This window comes from Hesperophylax consimilis, chromosome 24 (assembly GCF_061612785.1).
Source record: "Hesperophylax consimilis isolate HC1 chromosome 24, BYU_Hcon_1.0, whole genome shotgun sequence".
Classification (NCBI taxonomy): domain Eukaryota; kingdom Metazoa; phylum Arthropoda; class Insecta; order Trichoptera; family Limnephilidae; genus Hesperophylax; species Hesperophylax consimilis.
In genome coordinates, this window is record NC_142859.1 from 20,062,955 (window position 1) to 20,077,275 (window position 14,321).

Below are 14,321 nucleotides of genomic sequence, written 5' to 3' on the forward strand. Positions count from 1 at the left end.
TTTCTTCTTATCATCCAAAATCATCCCTCTTGCCGTCAAATATCTTAACGAAGCCATGAATGCCCTTTGCACATGGCTCACGTTACATGGTCTTAAACTTTCAATCCAAAAGACTCAGTGTGTCACCTTCTCAAACCGCCATAAAAACCCCCCCGTAGGAAACTTAAATGGTCTTCCCATATTAATAATTTAGTTACTAAATGCGAAAAAAATTTAAATATCATCAGATCATTATCTGGCGTTTGGTGGGGAGCTCACCCTACTTGCATTAAGTTGCTTTACAATGCACTTATTCGAAGCCATCTCGACTATGCCTGCCCACTTTTTAGTACTGCCTCAAAAAATGTACTTAATAAATTAGACAAAATTCAATCTAAATCTTTGCGAATAATAACTGGAGCGATGCAATCGTCACCCATCAATTATCTTCAAGTAGAATGTTCTGATCCTCCTCTTTATTTAAGGCGTCAACTATTTGCTGACAAATTTGTTCTTAAATGTTTAAATTCTAAATGTCATCAGGTTATCCCCAGCGTCTCGTTGTTCATTGACTCAAACCATTCATCTACAATCAGAGCTTCAACTAAACCTATTCCTGACATCTGTAAAAATTTTAAGTCTCTCTCAGAGCTCCACATCATCCAAAATGGTCTACTTCCCTTATACAAACTAAAATATAGTCACGTCACCCTATCCCCAACAATATTAGAAGGGATCGGAATCTTTAAAAGTCATTCCAATCTCCCGGCCCGAACTGTCAATAATATGTTGAATGACATTATTTTATCTAAATTGCCCAACTTTTCTCTTTTATTTACTGATGGATCCAAATCTCCCGACTCTCCTAACTGTGGTATAGGTATTAACGTTTACCACAATAATTCTAATGATAGAATATTTCATTCAATTTCAAATCAATTTTCAATATTTTCAGCTGAGTGCATTGCAATAATAGAATCTCTCAAATATATAATCAAAAATAATTTTGAACATTCCCTCGTTCTCTCTGACTCTCTCAGTTCCCTCCAAAAACTTAAATCCAGTCCTCTTCTTCATCCTGATGATCATTTTGTATGCCTTATTCGAGTGATGATAGCATCCATTCAAAGCTCTGGTAAATCTGTAACTCTGATTTGGATTCCTGGACATGTTGGTATCATGGGTAATGATATTGCCTTGGCAAAACAAGGAGCGTCCAACCCTGTTGTTACCCTCGTAAACCACATTCCCTTATCTGACATTTTTTCCATCATCAAAGAAAGATCCCGCAATGTTTGGTCAGAGTATTGGCACATTGCTAGTCAATCCAAGGGAGCCTGCTATGCCTCAATACAAAGGACTATACCATCAAAACCGTGGTTTCAGCAATTCCCTCATTTTTCCAAAAAAGAAATTTCTTCACTCATTCGAATGAGGATCGGTCATTGTTCCGTTCCTTCCCATCTTTTTAAAATTCACGTCCTTTACTCCCCAGATTGTACATTCTGTGGTCTAGAAGTGGGAACTTTAGATGACATATTTTTTGGTTGTCCCTCTCTAAACAAATATCCTCTCTTCTATCAAGCCTTAACTAAAATTGCCTCCCCTCCATTCAACATTTCATCTCTTTTAAGTCTGAACTCGACTCCAATTTTCATTATAATTTTGAAATTTGCCTATTTAAATAAAATTAATATTTAAATTCACCTTTCAATACACCTTTCTAAATAATTTTAAATGATGGCCAAGAACACCCTTGAAGGGTGAAAGCCAGAAATAATGGAAAAAAAAAAAAAAACGGTAAGATAGGAAGTGAACTCAGGAACTCTTGTTTTACGAGAACAGGCGCCTTAAACTACTCGAACATTGGGACCTATTTATCAAGCGTCATATTTGTTTAAAAACGTTGAGCTGATTATCAAGTGTTTTTAGTTACAGTGAATACCAAACCTGATGATGGAATGGCTATATCTTTCAAATGTTTAAATTAAAAGCAACAATGACTCATTGTCATGAGAAATACGTTTTATTTTATTTTAATAAAATTTGTTAAAATGTTATTATGTCTTGTCAGGTCGATATTAGTTCCCAGCTAGGCAGATCGCATATTTTGAGAAACCAAGTACTCTAGTTATTCATGATATCCTGCAATTTGTATTACTAAATATGAGTAATTTAATCTGCATCCTTACAGTACCATTTTGCGAAATCCCACAGTCGACTTAATATTATCTAAAGATAGGAAATAATTACTAAGATTATCCATTGAACGGATGTTTTCATTGATTTTATTAAATTAAGAACGATTCATTATTCAAAGACGGGATAAGTGTTTTGCGAGAAAATTATTATACAAAGGTTTTTTTACTCTGAGAATCAATTAATGGATGAAGAAGCCGGGAGTTTATTACTGAGAAAATCAATCAACAATTGAAGAGTGCAGTAGTGCATGCTTTGAACACTTGAAAACAAAACATAAACCAAATCAACTGACGAACAAGGTATTAGGTTTATTAGTTTGCAAGCAAAATATTGACAACACCAACTTATTATAATACAATAAGGTGCAATTTTGTTACTCTAAGAACAAAACTAAAGTCAAATAAAGTAACAATGAAAGATCGTGTAGGTTATTCTGAAATCAAAACAAATAATAATTCACTAGAAAGGTAGGTAAATAGATACTATAGAACACTCAAAATTGTTGAAAACTTTGACCTACAAAAAGAGCAACAAAAAATGGCATTGGAACAACTATGTAAGTACCCATGTGAGAGTTGTTATTATTTTCTCTCTCCATTTCGTTAAACATCGGGCGCGAATGATTATGATAAAATATTGCTTTTGCTGTGGGAATGTTGCTATTTCTTTTCTCGTTCCGTTGACGCTGTCCCGTTAAGTGACAAAGCACTGTTTTGATGCAGTTAGGTGAAATATTTTATTGAATTTATTCGATCCGTTGACGTCGTGAGCTTTAAAATAGTGCCAAATACAGGGTCATTGAAAATTCACCAAATTACGCAGAAAATATATTTACATAAATAATTTTTTTGTTATATTACTTAGACAATTTTTTTATGAGTCACTCATGCCGCGTGGCAAACATATAAACGTAAGTCGACCTCTCTCCAGGTACTCAGAATCATATCGGCAGTCACTGTCGCAAATAAATTGCCGTGCGGATTCTCTCTCGTAAGCGTTTCCGATCCCTGTTTTTTTTCTAAGAATAACCTAATATTCTAAGGATAACCTTAGTAGAAAAAGTCTATGAGTTAGATCAGAGCTTCTAGGTGGCCACAAAACTGCAGGACAAAGCGCTGCGCGCAGCCACGATTGACTTAGCGTGCAACATGCTCTCAAAAACAGATTATCTGGTCGTAAGATTGGTAGGAACGGTCTTGTTTTTTTTCTGGTGGGGTTATCTAAAGAACATATTATTTATGCAAAAAAATCCGGAATTTTCAAAATTTAAGAGAGAGAATCCGCATGGAAATTTATTGCGACCGTGACTGCTGATGTGATTCAGGGACCTAGAGGGATGTCGTCCATCTCTTAGGGTTAGATGTTTGCCGTGCAAAAAGTAATTTGAGAACATTTACGATTTTGATGGTGAATATCATATTCCAGTCTCTTGCTCATCATCCACCCGTTTTGTTAAATTAAAACGACCTTAGTTTCCCATTCTTAAATTCGTGTTTAACGCACTTCCGATGTATGTCCTTCGGTTTCGTATCTTAGCATTCGTTAGACGGTCTTTCATCCTTTTTAATTTTACCTCTGTATACCCATTGGTGATTTCAATTGTATTCTATTTTTCGTTTTGCCGAACAACCCGTTAAAAATGGGGGAAAAGACCCCCATCTCTAAAGCAGACTTCTGAATTCCTACAGCAAAAAAGTGGCTTGATTATGTGATGACAAACACAGTACATATCATAAAATAATATAAGGAACTGTAGGAAGACGGAAGGATATTTCCAGAAGTGTGACGTTTCCTGGATGTGGCCAAAATTCTTAGTGTCGTAGCTTCAAAGATGATAAATACGAGTATAAGAGAAAGGTTTGAGATGGATCATAAGTTATAAAATAAATAATATATTGCTTCTATTACGAACTTAGTTATTTCATTTTAAAATCGCGGACACCTTTTTCGACGATCCTGTATACTCTTGGGATAGTAATGTGGAAGTTAGTAATTGTTAGATACTGTCTTTGTAATAATTACCCAAACAATTCTCTTGTCACTATTTACCGTTAATAATGACAAAATCATTATTGATGCTGATGTTTGTCGATAATACTCGTAACACAATTACAATAAAACGCTGCTTTTTATAACTGTCAGTTTGTTTACCGCAAACAAATATTTTGTTATGTTTATATTACTCCGCTTGTTCACGATATTATGCATAAATAATTAAATTGTGAGTTTAATGTAGGTAAGCTGAGTTTAAAATACATGTATTTCTGTAAATTGATGCAACTTTATACACGTCATTAATTTTCTTCCATTCACAATGACACAAAAAGTTCAAGTTATTTAAAAGAAATTTCACTTTTTTTCGGTTTCGTTGACATTTTACGCGACACATTAATGCAATGAATGACTAAATAATATTGTGTTGTTTTCACATATTCTTATGATAACCAATCTGTTCACCGTCGTTGAATAACATTGTTTGTTGTAATATTGACGAAATATATCTGCGTATGTAATATTTGAATATATGAAGGAAGTTTTTTATCTTTTCCGTTGAAACTGTTTGTCGTGCTAATAAAACACAGCAGCTGAAATTATTATTAGTCATCCAATTAAGGTAATTAGAGACGTAATGACAGTGTGGTTAAACTGTTACGAAGTAAATAAATTTATTTTGTTTTACTGGAGGTTCAAATGGGAATTGAGATAAAGGAGAAATTCAAAACTACAGAGAGATTAAAAGTAATTACTTAATACGGATATTGTTTAACATTTCAGACTTTTTGTTCGCTTTTGGGAACGACTCATATGGTGTCATAGAAATCGTTGTATCTCTCTTACTGCCATGGTGAGAAATATGAACTAAACGGTATTAGAAAGATAAAACACTACAGAATAATTAAAATGTGTACTTTTTATGAAATCAAAGATTCCAAAAGCAATTTGAAAAAAAAAAATTACTTAATTTTTTATTTACTATTTTTATATAAAATGGCAAAAAAGTGTGGTGACAGTAATGTATTGTAATACATTTGTCTAATGAAGGGTGTGTATTAAAAAACAAATTTATCACTTACTACAACCGTAAGGAGAGCCATTTTTTTCGCATTTGAAATGTAGATGTATAAAAAATTTAAGTATTTTTGCGTTCAGAAATATTCCATTTATTTAAATTTTATTTGAAAGCGGAAATACTCCGACTTTACGTCAAAATTTAAAAATAGGACATCAACGTAAATTAAAGTTCTTACTTCAAGTGAACAAAATAAAATTAAAAGTAAAAGATTTTCTTTTGATAAATGTCAACTATTTTTAACGACGTTCACAGAATTTATATAGTATTATGATGTATTGTCGGTATTTAGTCATAACCTGGAAAGCATCAATTTCACAAAACGGTTTATGTGACTAACGAGACAAATTCCCTTTAGTTATTTCATCACGCTGAGAGCCATGTGGCAATTTTAACATTATAACCATCTGCCTTAGACAAATTTCCTCAAAACATTGACTACTGCCACGCTTAATAATATTTGCTGTCGATCCTTCAAACTTATAATGACATAACTTTTCAATTATTAATCATACTTCGACAAATAAGAACCAATTTAAATGTTTCAAACTTACCAGTAAAAGCACTGCAATCCTGTAGTTTGATTTCATCTTCATTTTGATAATATTTAAACTCTAATTTAACAACACTTTTGATTATTATTATTTCAGAAACTAACTAATATTTTGATGATTTTCCAAATGTTCTTTCATCTTGCAAATGGAAGTTTTTTAAACTAATTTTGAGTGAAGAGTTTGAAACCAAGCTCCATCTGGAAAAAAGAAAAACAAATCTTTAAAAAAACATTCACTATATCACACACTAAAGACGTTGGAAATAAAAGAAAAAATAACTAAAACACACAAGTATTCTCAAAAAAGGTCAATATCTGGAATGGGGTCGGGATGAACCGTTATTGTGATTTCTTGGTTTATAAAATTGAGAAGGAGATGGGAAAGAGGAAAAAGAAAGCACCTGGCTGTTCAGATATACACATTGATATGTAGGATATTACACACTGTATTTATAGATAAACCATGGACAAAATCAATTCAATAATGCTTAAGATTCTGCCTCAATACAGGTTAGTCTAGTGAGGCAGGTTATGTCAAACTCTAAATATTATATTATAATGGTTTTCCTTATTACCTTTCCCACACATGTTTATTTTCAATTACTGTTCCAATTTAAACTTAACACTAAAGTGTTTAACTTGTGTTAGATATAACATCCAGACTTCTCCACTGAACGCGTATTCGAAGAATTCAAAGTTCCTACAGTTCAAAAGTTATTTGTGAAAAATTCAATTTTTCAAATTTTAAAAGAAAAGATTTACTAGACTCAAATATATATTTAAATGCCCTAAGCTAAACACGTCTCTTGCCCGTAAAATGTCTCCCAGTTCAGAAGAAAAATGACTAAGTATGAATTTTGAACTCCATCTAAAAATATTTTAGAATTATTCACATCTGAAAATTATTAATTAAAAAAACAATTCATTGATATTCTATTATATATTTTTTTAAATTTTGCTTGTCTTTTAATTTCATAATCATTATTGCGATTTTATCATTACCATATATACTTTTAAAGGAATCCTAAATTCGAACAGTAATTTTCACTAAATGTATATATTGTGAGCAAAACTATGCTTGTACCAAAAAAAAAATTCCCAATGTAAAGTCTTCTACCATCCACAAGCAAGTGCTTTTAATGGAAGACAAGTATAAATCGTAAAATATAAAGAAATTTTAAAAGTGTCATAAATTTATATTGGTTGACTGATCGTAGCGAAGTCCTATTTAACTCAACCGTTTTGCATTTCATCTGATTTCTGATTGTAAATTTGTTTGTAATTAAGGTAAATTATTTTCGTTTCAGGACTATTTTTGAAAAAAAAATGAACATCTTAAACTAAGAACGGGTTGTTTCAGAAAATTTGAACAATTCTTCAAATTTCAAACTTAATTGTTTAGTTCTGTTATTATTTCAGTTCTGCAAAGTAACTGACCTCTATTTATATATTTACAGAATTTAAATCGGACTTTCATAGAATCCGTAAATGAACGCTGAAATTTGATGAATTGTTCAAATTCTATTAAACAAACCATCCTTACACTATCAAATCAGAGTCCGTCTACCCACCATCGCCAAAATTTAAAATTTTATTTCTATTTTTTAAAACCATGCAAATTCATAATAGGTAAGCATACCTACATTATACATATTTCGATTATGGAAAATGTTCTCTTTTGCTTTTGAATACGCCTCCCGAATTTCTGATGTAATTCAATATGCGTCTATTGTTAGCAATCTTTCCGAAATCTACAAGATAGATTCAATAATGTTATAAAGCAGTGGCGTGACTTGTTCTATGACTAAATGTAGGTTGGGTGTAGTCGTTTTCATATGTACAATTATAATTATAAAGCCACTCTCTGAGTTTTGAAACCGATCTTTCTGTTCAACTGTGAGATGAAAAAAAAAATTACCATCAAATTTTCTCCCATGTCAATTTAATTGATTACGTATATATTAGAACGGGAATATTATTATGTAGTAGCGAATACGTATAGTTATAAAAAGAAATAGTTTCAAAATACTTTCATTTTTGTGAAATCGAGATAGAAGTCTTCGATATCCATCTATCTATATAAATAAAAATGTAAATGTTTGTTCAAAATCTTAAATCTCTGAAAGATCTTCACTGATTGTTTTGAAATGTTTACACAACGTCGCGTTCGAATATGCGTGTGTTTTAATATATTATTTTACTGGCTAAGTCCTCCACCACAACACAAGCAACGAATAACGAGAATGAATATCTATCTTTGTTTTAAAAAAATAATAAATAAGCTAGTAGCTAATAATTTTCTTTACTCAAAGATCACTTCACGGCGGCAACGCCTAAAAGCATTTTTCATGTTAGCTGTTAACCTAGCGGCAGTGTTGGAAACTGAAAAAAAAGTTAATTTATGAAAAGGGTTAAATCTTTTACTGGAGAGATAACATCATGTCTCTTATATCCAAACAAGAATTTTTCACAGTGCAAAAATTACCTGCATGGCAGTCTTTAAGGCGAAGCTTAGTGCTAAATCACTATTTTGATTAATCTTTATAACGAATTGGTGTCCATTATGAATACCAAAAAATATGCTTTAGATAAATTGAAGGTTTTCCTATCGCTTCGTTTGAGTAGAATACAAATAAAAATATAAATTACTCAATAAAAAATATAAATGTAAACTAGTAAAAAAAATATTTTTTTAATGGAAATATGTGAACGCGAAAGGAAAACCACTTTTTAAAATACAGTTCATGTTATAGCTAAGATTTTCTATGACAGTTCCAATTGATTAACTGTTTTGCTTTCTTATAAAATTATTTACAAAATAAATAAAAACCAGTTTTATGCTTGAAGTGGAACCTTTCTAGACTCCGTTTGTCAAGCGATTTTAATGCGTAACAATATAAGGTATACCAAGAATATAGACATTTTTGGCTTGTAGCTTCCTCTTAATGAAAGCGGTACCCGCATGCATGGCTTTGTATTATAATATTTCCAGCACAAACTAGATTGGGTCAAGTAGTAAAAGATAAATTTGTAAAATAGAAATAACGTAATCATTAAAAAAAGAGCAGGTTTGAATGCACACTGGGAGTTGTTCAAACTAGTTTGGAACAAACGCCCGCAATCCCTTCGTAACCCATAGTAGTTCTACGATACAGTACACTATTACAAAAGTAAGAATCTTTTTAATATGATGACTTTATCTATATAGAACGGTTGTGATATAAAATTCATAAATTTACATTTGATCAAAAATTGGTTGAAGTTTTTATTTTATAGTGGCAGCCGGACGCGCCCTCGCGTCCTCCAACCGCTTTGTGTTTATTTTTAGTATTTTCAAGGGAAATGAGGCAATATCCCTTTGAAATTATTTTTGAAATCAGTCAATCAACATTTTAAATTCACTTAACAATTATTAATCTGAACTTTATAGTAATGTGATTAGAGTGCAGTGTGTTAAAAATGAATAATCGAAAATTCTGCTAAAAAATATTCGAAATTCGATGAAGTTGAACTTGGGACGAGGATCGGTAACTGTGGGTACGCCAGATGTTTTCGATGGAATTCTTGGAAACTCTGAAGGCCCTAAGAAATGTTTCGTAAAGCCCATGGTAATTTATTATCCCGACCGTCGCCTTTTATTGCGGGTACATTGCACCACTAACGCAATCACCATGAACAAGATTGCATGGAGATGAATGATGGACTTGCCGAACGTTACAGCGGTGCTGTCAAGGTCTGTTATCTGTGTGACGATACTGTGTCAGCGCTTAATTAGCAGCAGACTGTACGGTTGGCGAACCTCGTGCTGGTACTGTTGGTGGACGCGGTGCACTCTCTCGCTACAGCAGCTGGTCCTAGTTTCCTCACCACCTAGGATTGCTGCAGAGTCTCTATCTTCGTATCACCTGTTCCTGTACTTCATCACCTTTTCATGTACTTTATTTTATTTAACTTAATTTTGCTTATTTTTGTAATATTTATATTTTTGTAATACCTGCATCAACTGTAAAGCGTCCCTGAGGTGATATCTCACAAAAGTGGCGCAATACAAAGTGGTCCAATAAATAAATATGTTTATATTTTTCTTTCTTCTTTTTATGATTAGTTTTTCTTCTTTTCCGCCTGTTTAGACTGCACGCCACTGTTGAATAGAGTCTGCCCTGAATCTGAGAATTTTACTCTTGAACACAACGCCGGGAATAGTAAACTAAAATCGATATTTGCGAACTGAGACAGAATAATTTATTCATTTCTCTGCTGTATGCAAATTTCCATTTTCCATAATATTATCAATTAGGGGTAATCCTTATTTTCTGAATTTCGAATCGGCAAACCGGATTTGCAAAATGTTGGAAAGAAATGTGACGTAATCACCGCAAGAAGCCAACAAATAAAAATACCTTACATTTTCGAAATTTTTTGAAATGTGATTTACATATCTTTAAAACTGAGTGCATTTTTTTCGTAGAATTTTTCGTTTTTGTTGGCTTAAGGCGAAACGTAATGCTAAATCACTATTTTGATTAATCTTTAAAACGAATTGGTGTTATTATGAATACCAAAATTGAATTGAAGGTTTTCCTATCGTTTCGCTTGAGTAGAATACAAATAAAAAAATAAATTACTCAACAAAAAATATAAATGTAAACTAATAAAAAAAAAACATTTTTTTCATAGAAATGGATGAACGCGTAAAGGAAATAACTTTTAAAAAATATATTATTATAGCTAAAGTTATATGTGACAGTTTCACTTGATTAACTTTTTTTCTTTCTTTTAAAATTATTTACAAAATAAATAAAAACCAGTTTTGTGCTTGAAATCGAACGTTTCTAGACTCCGTTTGTCAAGCAATTTGAATGCCTATTACCTACAGTATAAGGTATACCAAGAATATGCACATCTTTGGCTTGTAGCTTCCTCTTAAGTAAGCCGAATCCATTTGGTTTTTAAATAAAATTAGTGGGTAAAAACATTAAATTATTATTTCATTAAACTTGGCATCATGTCAATAATATAAACTGTTCAGTGCGCATACACACATACACACACACCCTCACACACACCCTCTTACACACACACACACACACCCTCACCCTCACACACACATACACACATATACACTACACACGTCATCGGGAAATTGATGAACATACACATAGCATACAAGACATTACAAGGCAACATAAAAAATTGTTTCATCACTGTAATCAATGTACTGTTTGTTTCTGTATTTAAATAAAAATATAAATGTATATTTGTTAATAAAATCTCAAATCTACGAAAGTTCTTCACTTATTGTTTTGAAATTAAAACACAACGTTGTATTCGAAAAAGGTGTGTTTTTTTTAACCTATATTATATGTATGTCACTTGTAAGTGGTAAAAAAGAGCGTTTTTTGAAAAACATCGCCATCTGTTGGACGTAAAATAAACACGCGCTATTGTTTCTCAGACTGACAGACGGAACTACAGCAACGCGTAGCAGGGTATAGTTAGTATTAAATAAATAAATAAATACAAAATATAATAATTCCACACAAAAACTTTGCACTTTTTTTTTTAAATTTGATATAGAAATCGAAATTCAACTTTCTATACATCCGCTAACTAGTATTTTTTCTGTAATACTTTCTTAACCTCTCAAACGATTTTTTCAAAAACATTTTGAGTTATCGCTTGCTATAATACAATCATTGGTCTTAAACCACAGTAAGCAGTTTCATATTATGTTTATAAATTAATATTTTGAGAAATGGTACTAATTAAATAATATATATGTGTCGTTCGAAAGGTTATATCCATTTTGGATATCATGGCTATATATCATATCATCTAGTCATTCTGAGGAAACAACATATGGTAGATTATGAACTGTTCATAAATACGTACATAATGCATCTGGTAAGACGGTATTATTTACAAAAACATAATTTTGCGAAATACAAAAAAGTTTCGACGAAAATAAAACGAAATGGCGCATGGCGAAAATTTTGTGACGGCGCACCAACAGTCAAAAAGATGCCATAGAATCATAATTGTGTGTAATTGTTTCGAGTTTAATACCAACTATTGAACAAGATGGCTATTTGATGTTTTATAAATTTTAAAATAAGCATTCCAGCAATTATTTTGAGCTTCAACATTCTGTTAAATTATACGAATATGCTCAAATTGTCAGACAGAAGAATTTTCACTGACTTGGTATTTCTATGTAAAATTCTAAATGATTTAGTTGATAGTCCGGAATTGTTAGAATTGATAAGCTCCCGGATGTAGTACTAAAAATTCCAACGTAATACTAAAAGTCAGGATTTATTTCAGTGCAGAAATTCTAGGACTAACTACCATATTTATTCCTCTTGGCCCAGAACACTAATGGAGGGAAAAAATTATACCAAGTCAGTGGATATCTTCAGTTTATCTTTAAACAAATATAAAATGTTGTTATTCCACAAGGTTATACTAGAAGTCAGGATTTGTTTCAGTGCAGAAAACCTGGGACTAACTACCATATGTATTCCTCTTTGACTAGAATACTAATGGAGTGAAACAATTATACCAAGTCAGTGAACATCTTCAATGTATCTTTAAACAAATATAAAATGTTGTTAATGAAGCAATTCAGTTATGTACAATAAATAATGTATATTTCTTAATATTCGTATGTAAAAGCCCCGAAAAAAGGGCGTTAATTAACAAATAAATAATAATAATTTCAAAATATGGTAAGAATGATCATTTAGTTGCTCTTATCTTCGGTAATATAATTAGGAATTGTTGTTCATGGAATTTGCACTGCATCAATCATTTGGGATTACCTAATTAATCTGAGATTAAATTGATTGCATTGGTATTGCTCCTGGATTCCGCATTATATCTTAACTACCAATATTGGATGACAAACACTATTAAATGCGATTGTTGATCACATTGGTAGAATGCCTTCGTTGTAGTTAATTATAATTAATTCAATTAAAAGAAAATCGTCATAACAATCAATTTAAATGGCACAGATTTTATAGATATCTGTACGTTGTACTTTTCAGGCGCACTTGAAACAATGAATTGAATGAAAACAAGGATTACAGACATACGCTTTTTTACCCCTTCTTAGAGATCCGTTTTAGGAGTTTATGGCGATGCCATACATAGTAATGCAAAATAATGTGTTTTTGGTTTGAAAATTTGGTCGCCTAGGAATGTTTCAGCAGCTTTAATTAAATACTGCTAGTAGAATACATCTTGGCCTTTGAAATAATCGAGTATTTTTTTAGATAAGTCTTTTTATAAGCCCAGAAAAAAATAATGTAAAGGCCTATGAAAACTGCTTTAAAGTTCAAAATCTCCTACTTACGAACTCATTTTCGGTTATGATTTTATTGTATATTGTGGCAAATTAAGTTATTTAAATAATGATCGCTATGCCTGAACATCCACAAAATAAAATAAAAGGCTTTTTGGCAATGTTTTTTTCTTGCATAAATCAAAACAGGCGGATGGTGTTAAGCGGGAATTTAAACCTTATCACCATCTACGTAAGGGTTGTTATTGATGGCAGCTCAATTACACGACGTAGTGCATCGCCTTAAAGAAAAACATAGTTTATTTATTTTGGTTGCCGGGCCGACGACATCTCTTGGGCCGGCTAATTTTTGGTTTGTTAAACTGCTGTAATCTTTTAAAATGACTTTGAAAACTAACAATAACGATTTGAATGAGGACTGGATCTTCCTCCTCAGGGACTGTAGACAACTGCGATGACAACCACGCCAATTCGCGATTAGGTACGACCGACATTTATTTCGTATATTGACTGCTTTAATGTCAACCAATTTCAGAGAAATGCGAATATGTGCGATTGAATTTTTTTTTTTACATTACACAATATAATCCCGTTTTTAATTACATAATATAATATAATATAATACAAGTATTTTATGTACCCTCATAAATAAGCAAGGCTTGTGTGTATGGGGGTGTTGTTATTTTGGTTTAAATTTGATATGATTGAGTTCAACTGTTCGGAATACTTTTTAAGGTGGCTTTTGAATTCGTTTATATTTACATTAATGTTTCTAATTTTTTCTGGTAATGAATTAAAAAAATTAACTACGAGATATTCATGGTTGAACTGTCCTATTGTTTATAATGCATTGTCATCGAAAACGAGTTTATATGCAGAGTTTCAGCTCGGGAAGTGGGTTTTTTCAACTTGCATGATTTGCATTCACAAAAAAATAAGTGAAATTCAAATAGATTTTTTTTAAATTAAGAAAAGGTTACTTAAGGTTTGAAAGGGAGATATGTAAATACAAATGATAGAGGAAAAGATCTAATATTAAAAAACTATTATAATTAATAAGAGTATGGCTTGCATAAAATAGGCCAAAAACATTTGGACATTTGAGTTTAGTAGCATTTATAGAAACACTGTGTTTTTTTTTCATATCTATAGCATGTTAAATAACAGAAGCATTTTAGGGACATACTTTGCGATTTTTTTTGCTATCGAGG

At 31.7% G+C, this 14,321-nt stretch overlaps 1 protein-coding gene across 4 annotated transcripts in view; it reads right to left on the reverse strand.

The window, feature by feature from the left end:
• The window catches only part of nolo (ADAMTS-like no long nerve cord), a 789,822-nt gene that overhangs the window by 494,112 nt on the left and 281,389 nt on the right, over window positions 1-14,321 (reverse strand). For all 4 annotated transcript variants that reach the window (XM_089646552.1, XM_089646553.1, XM_089646550.1 and 1 more), the window contains one exon: window positions 5,806-6,002. In XM_089646552.1, coding sequence (XP_089502678.1) covers window positions 5,806-5,847 — 42 coding nt within the window. In that variant the 5' untranslated portion in view covers window positions 5,848-6,002. The remainder of the gene's footprint in view (window positions 1-5,805; window positions 6,003-14,321) is intronic.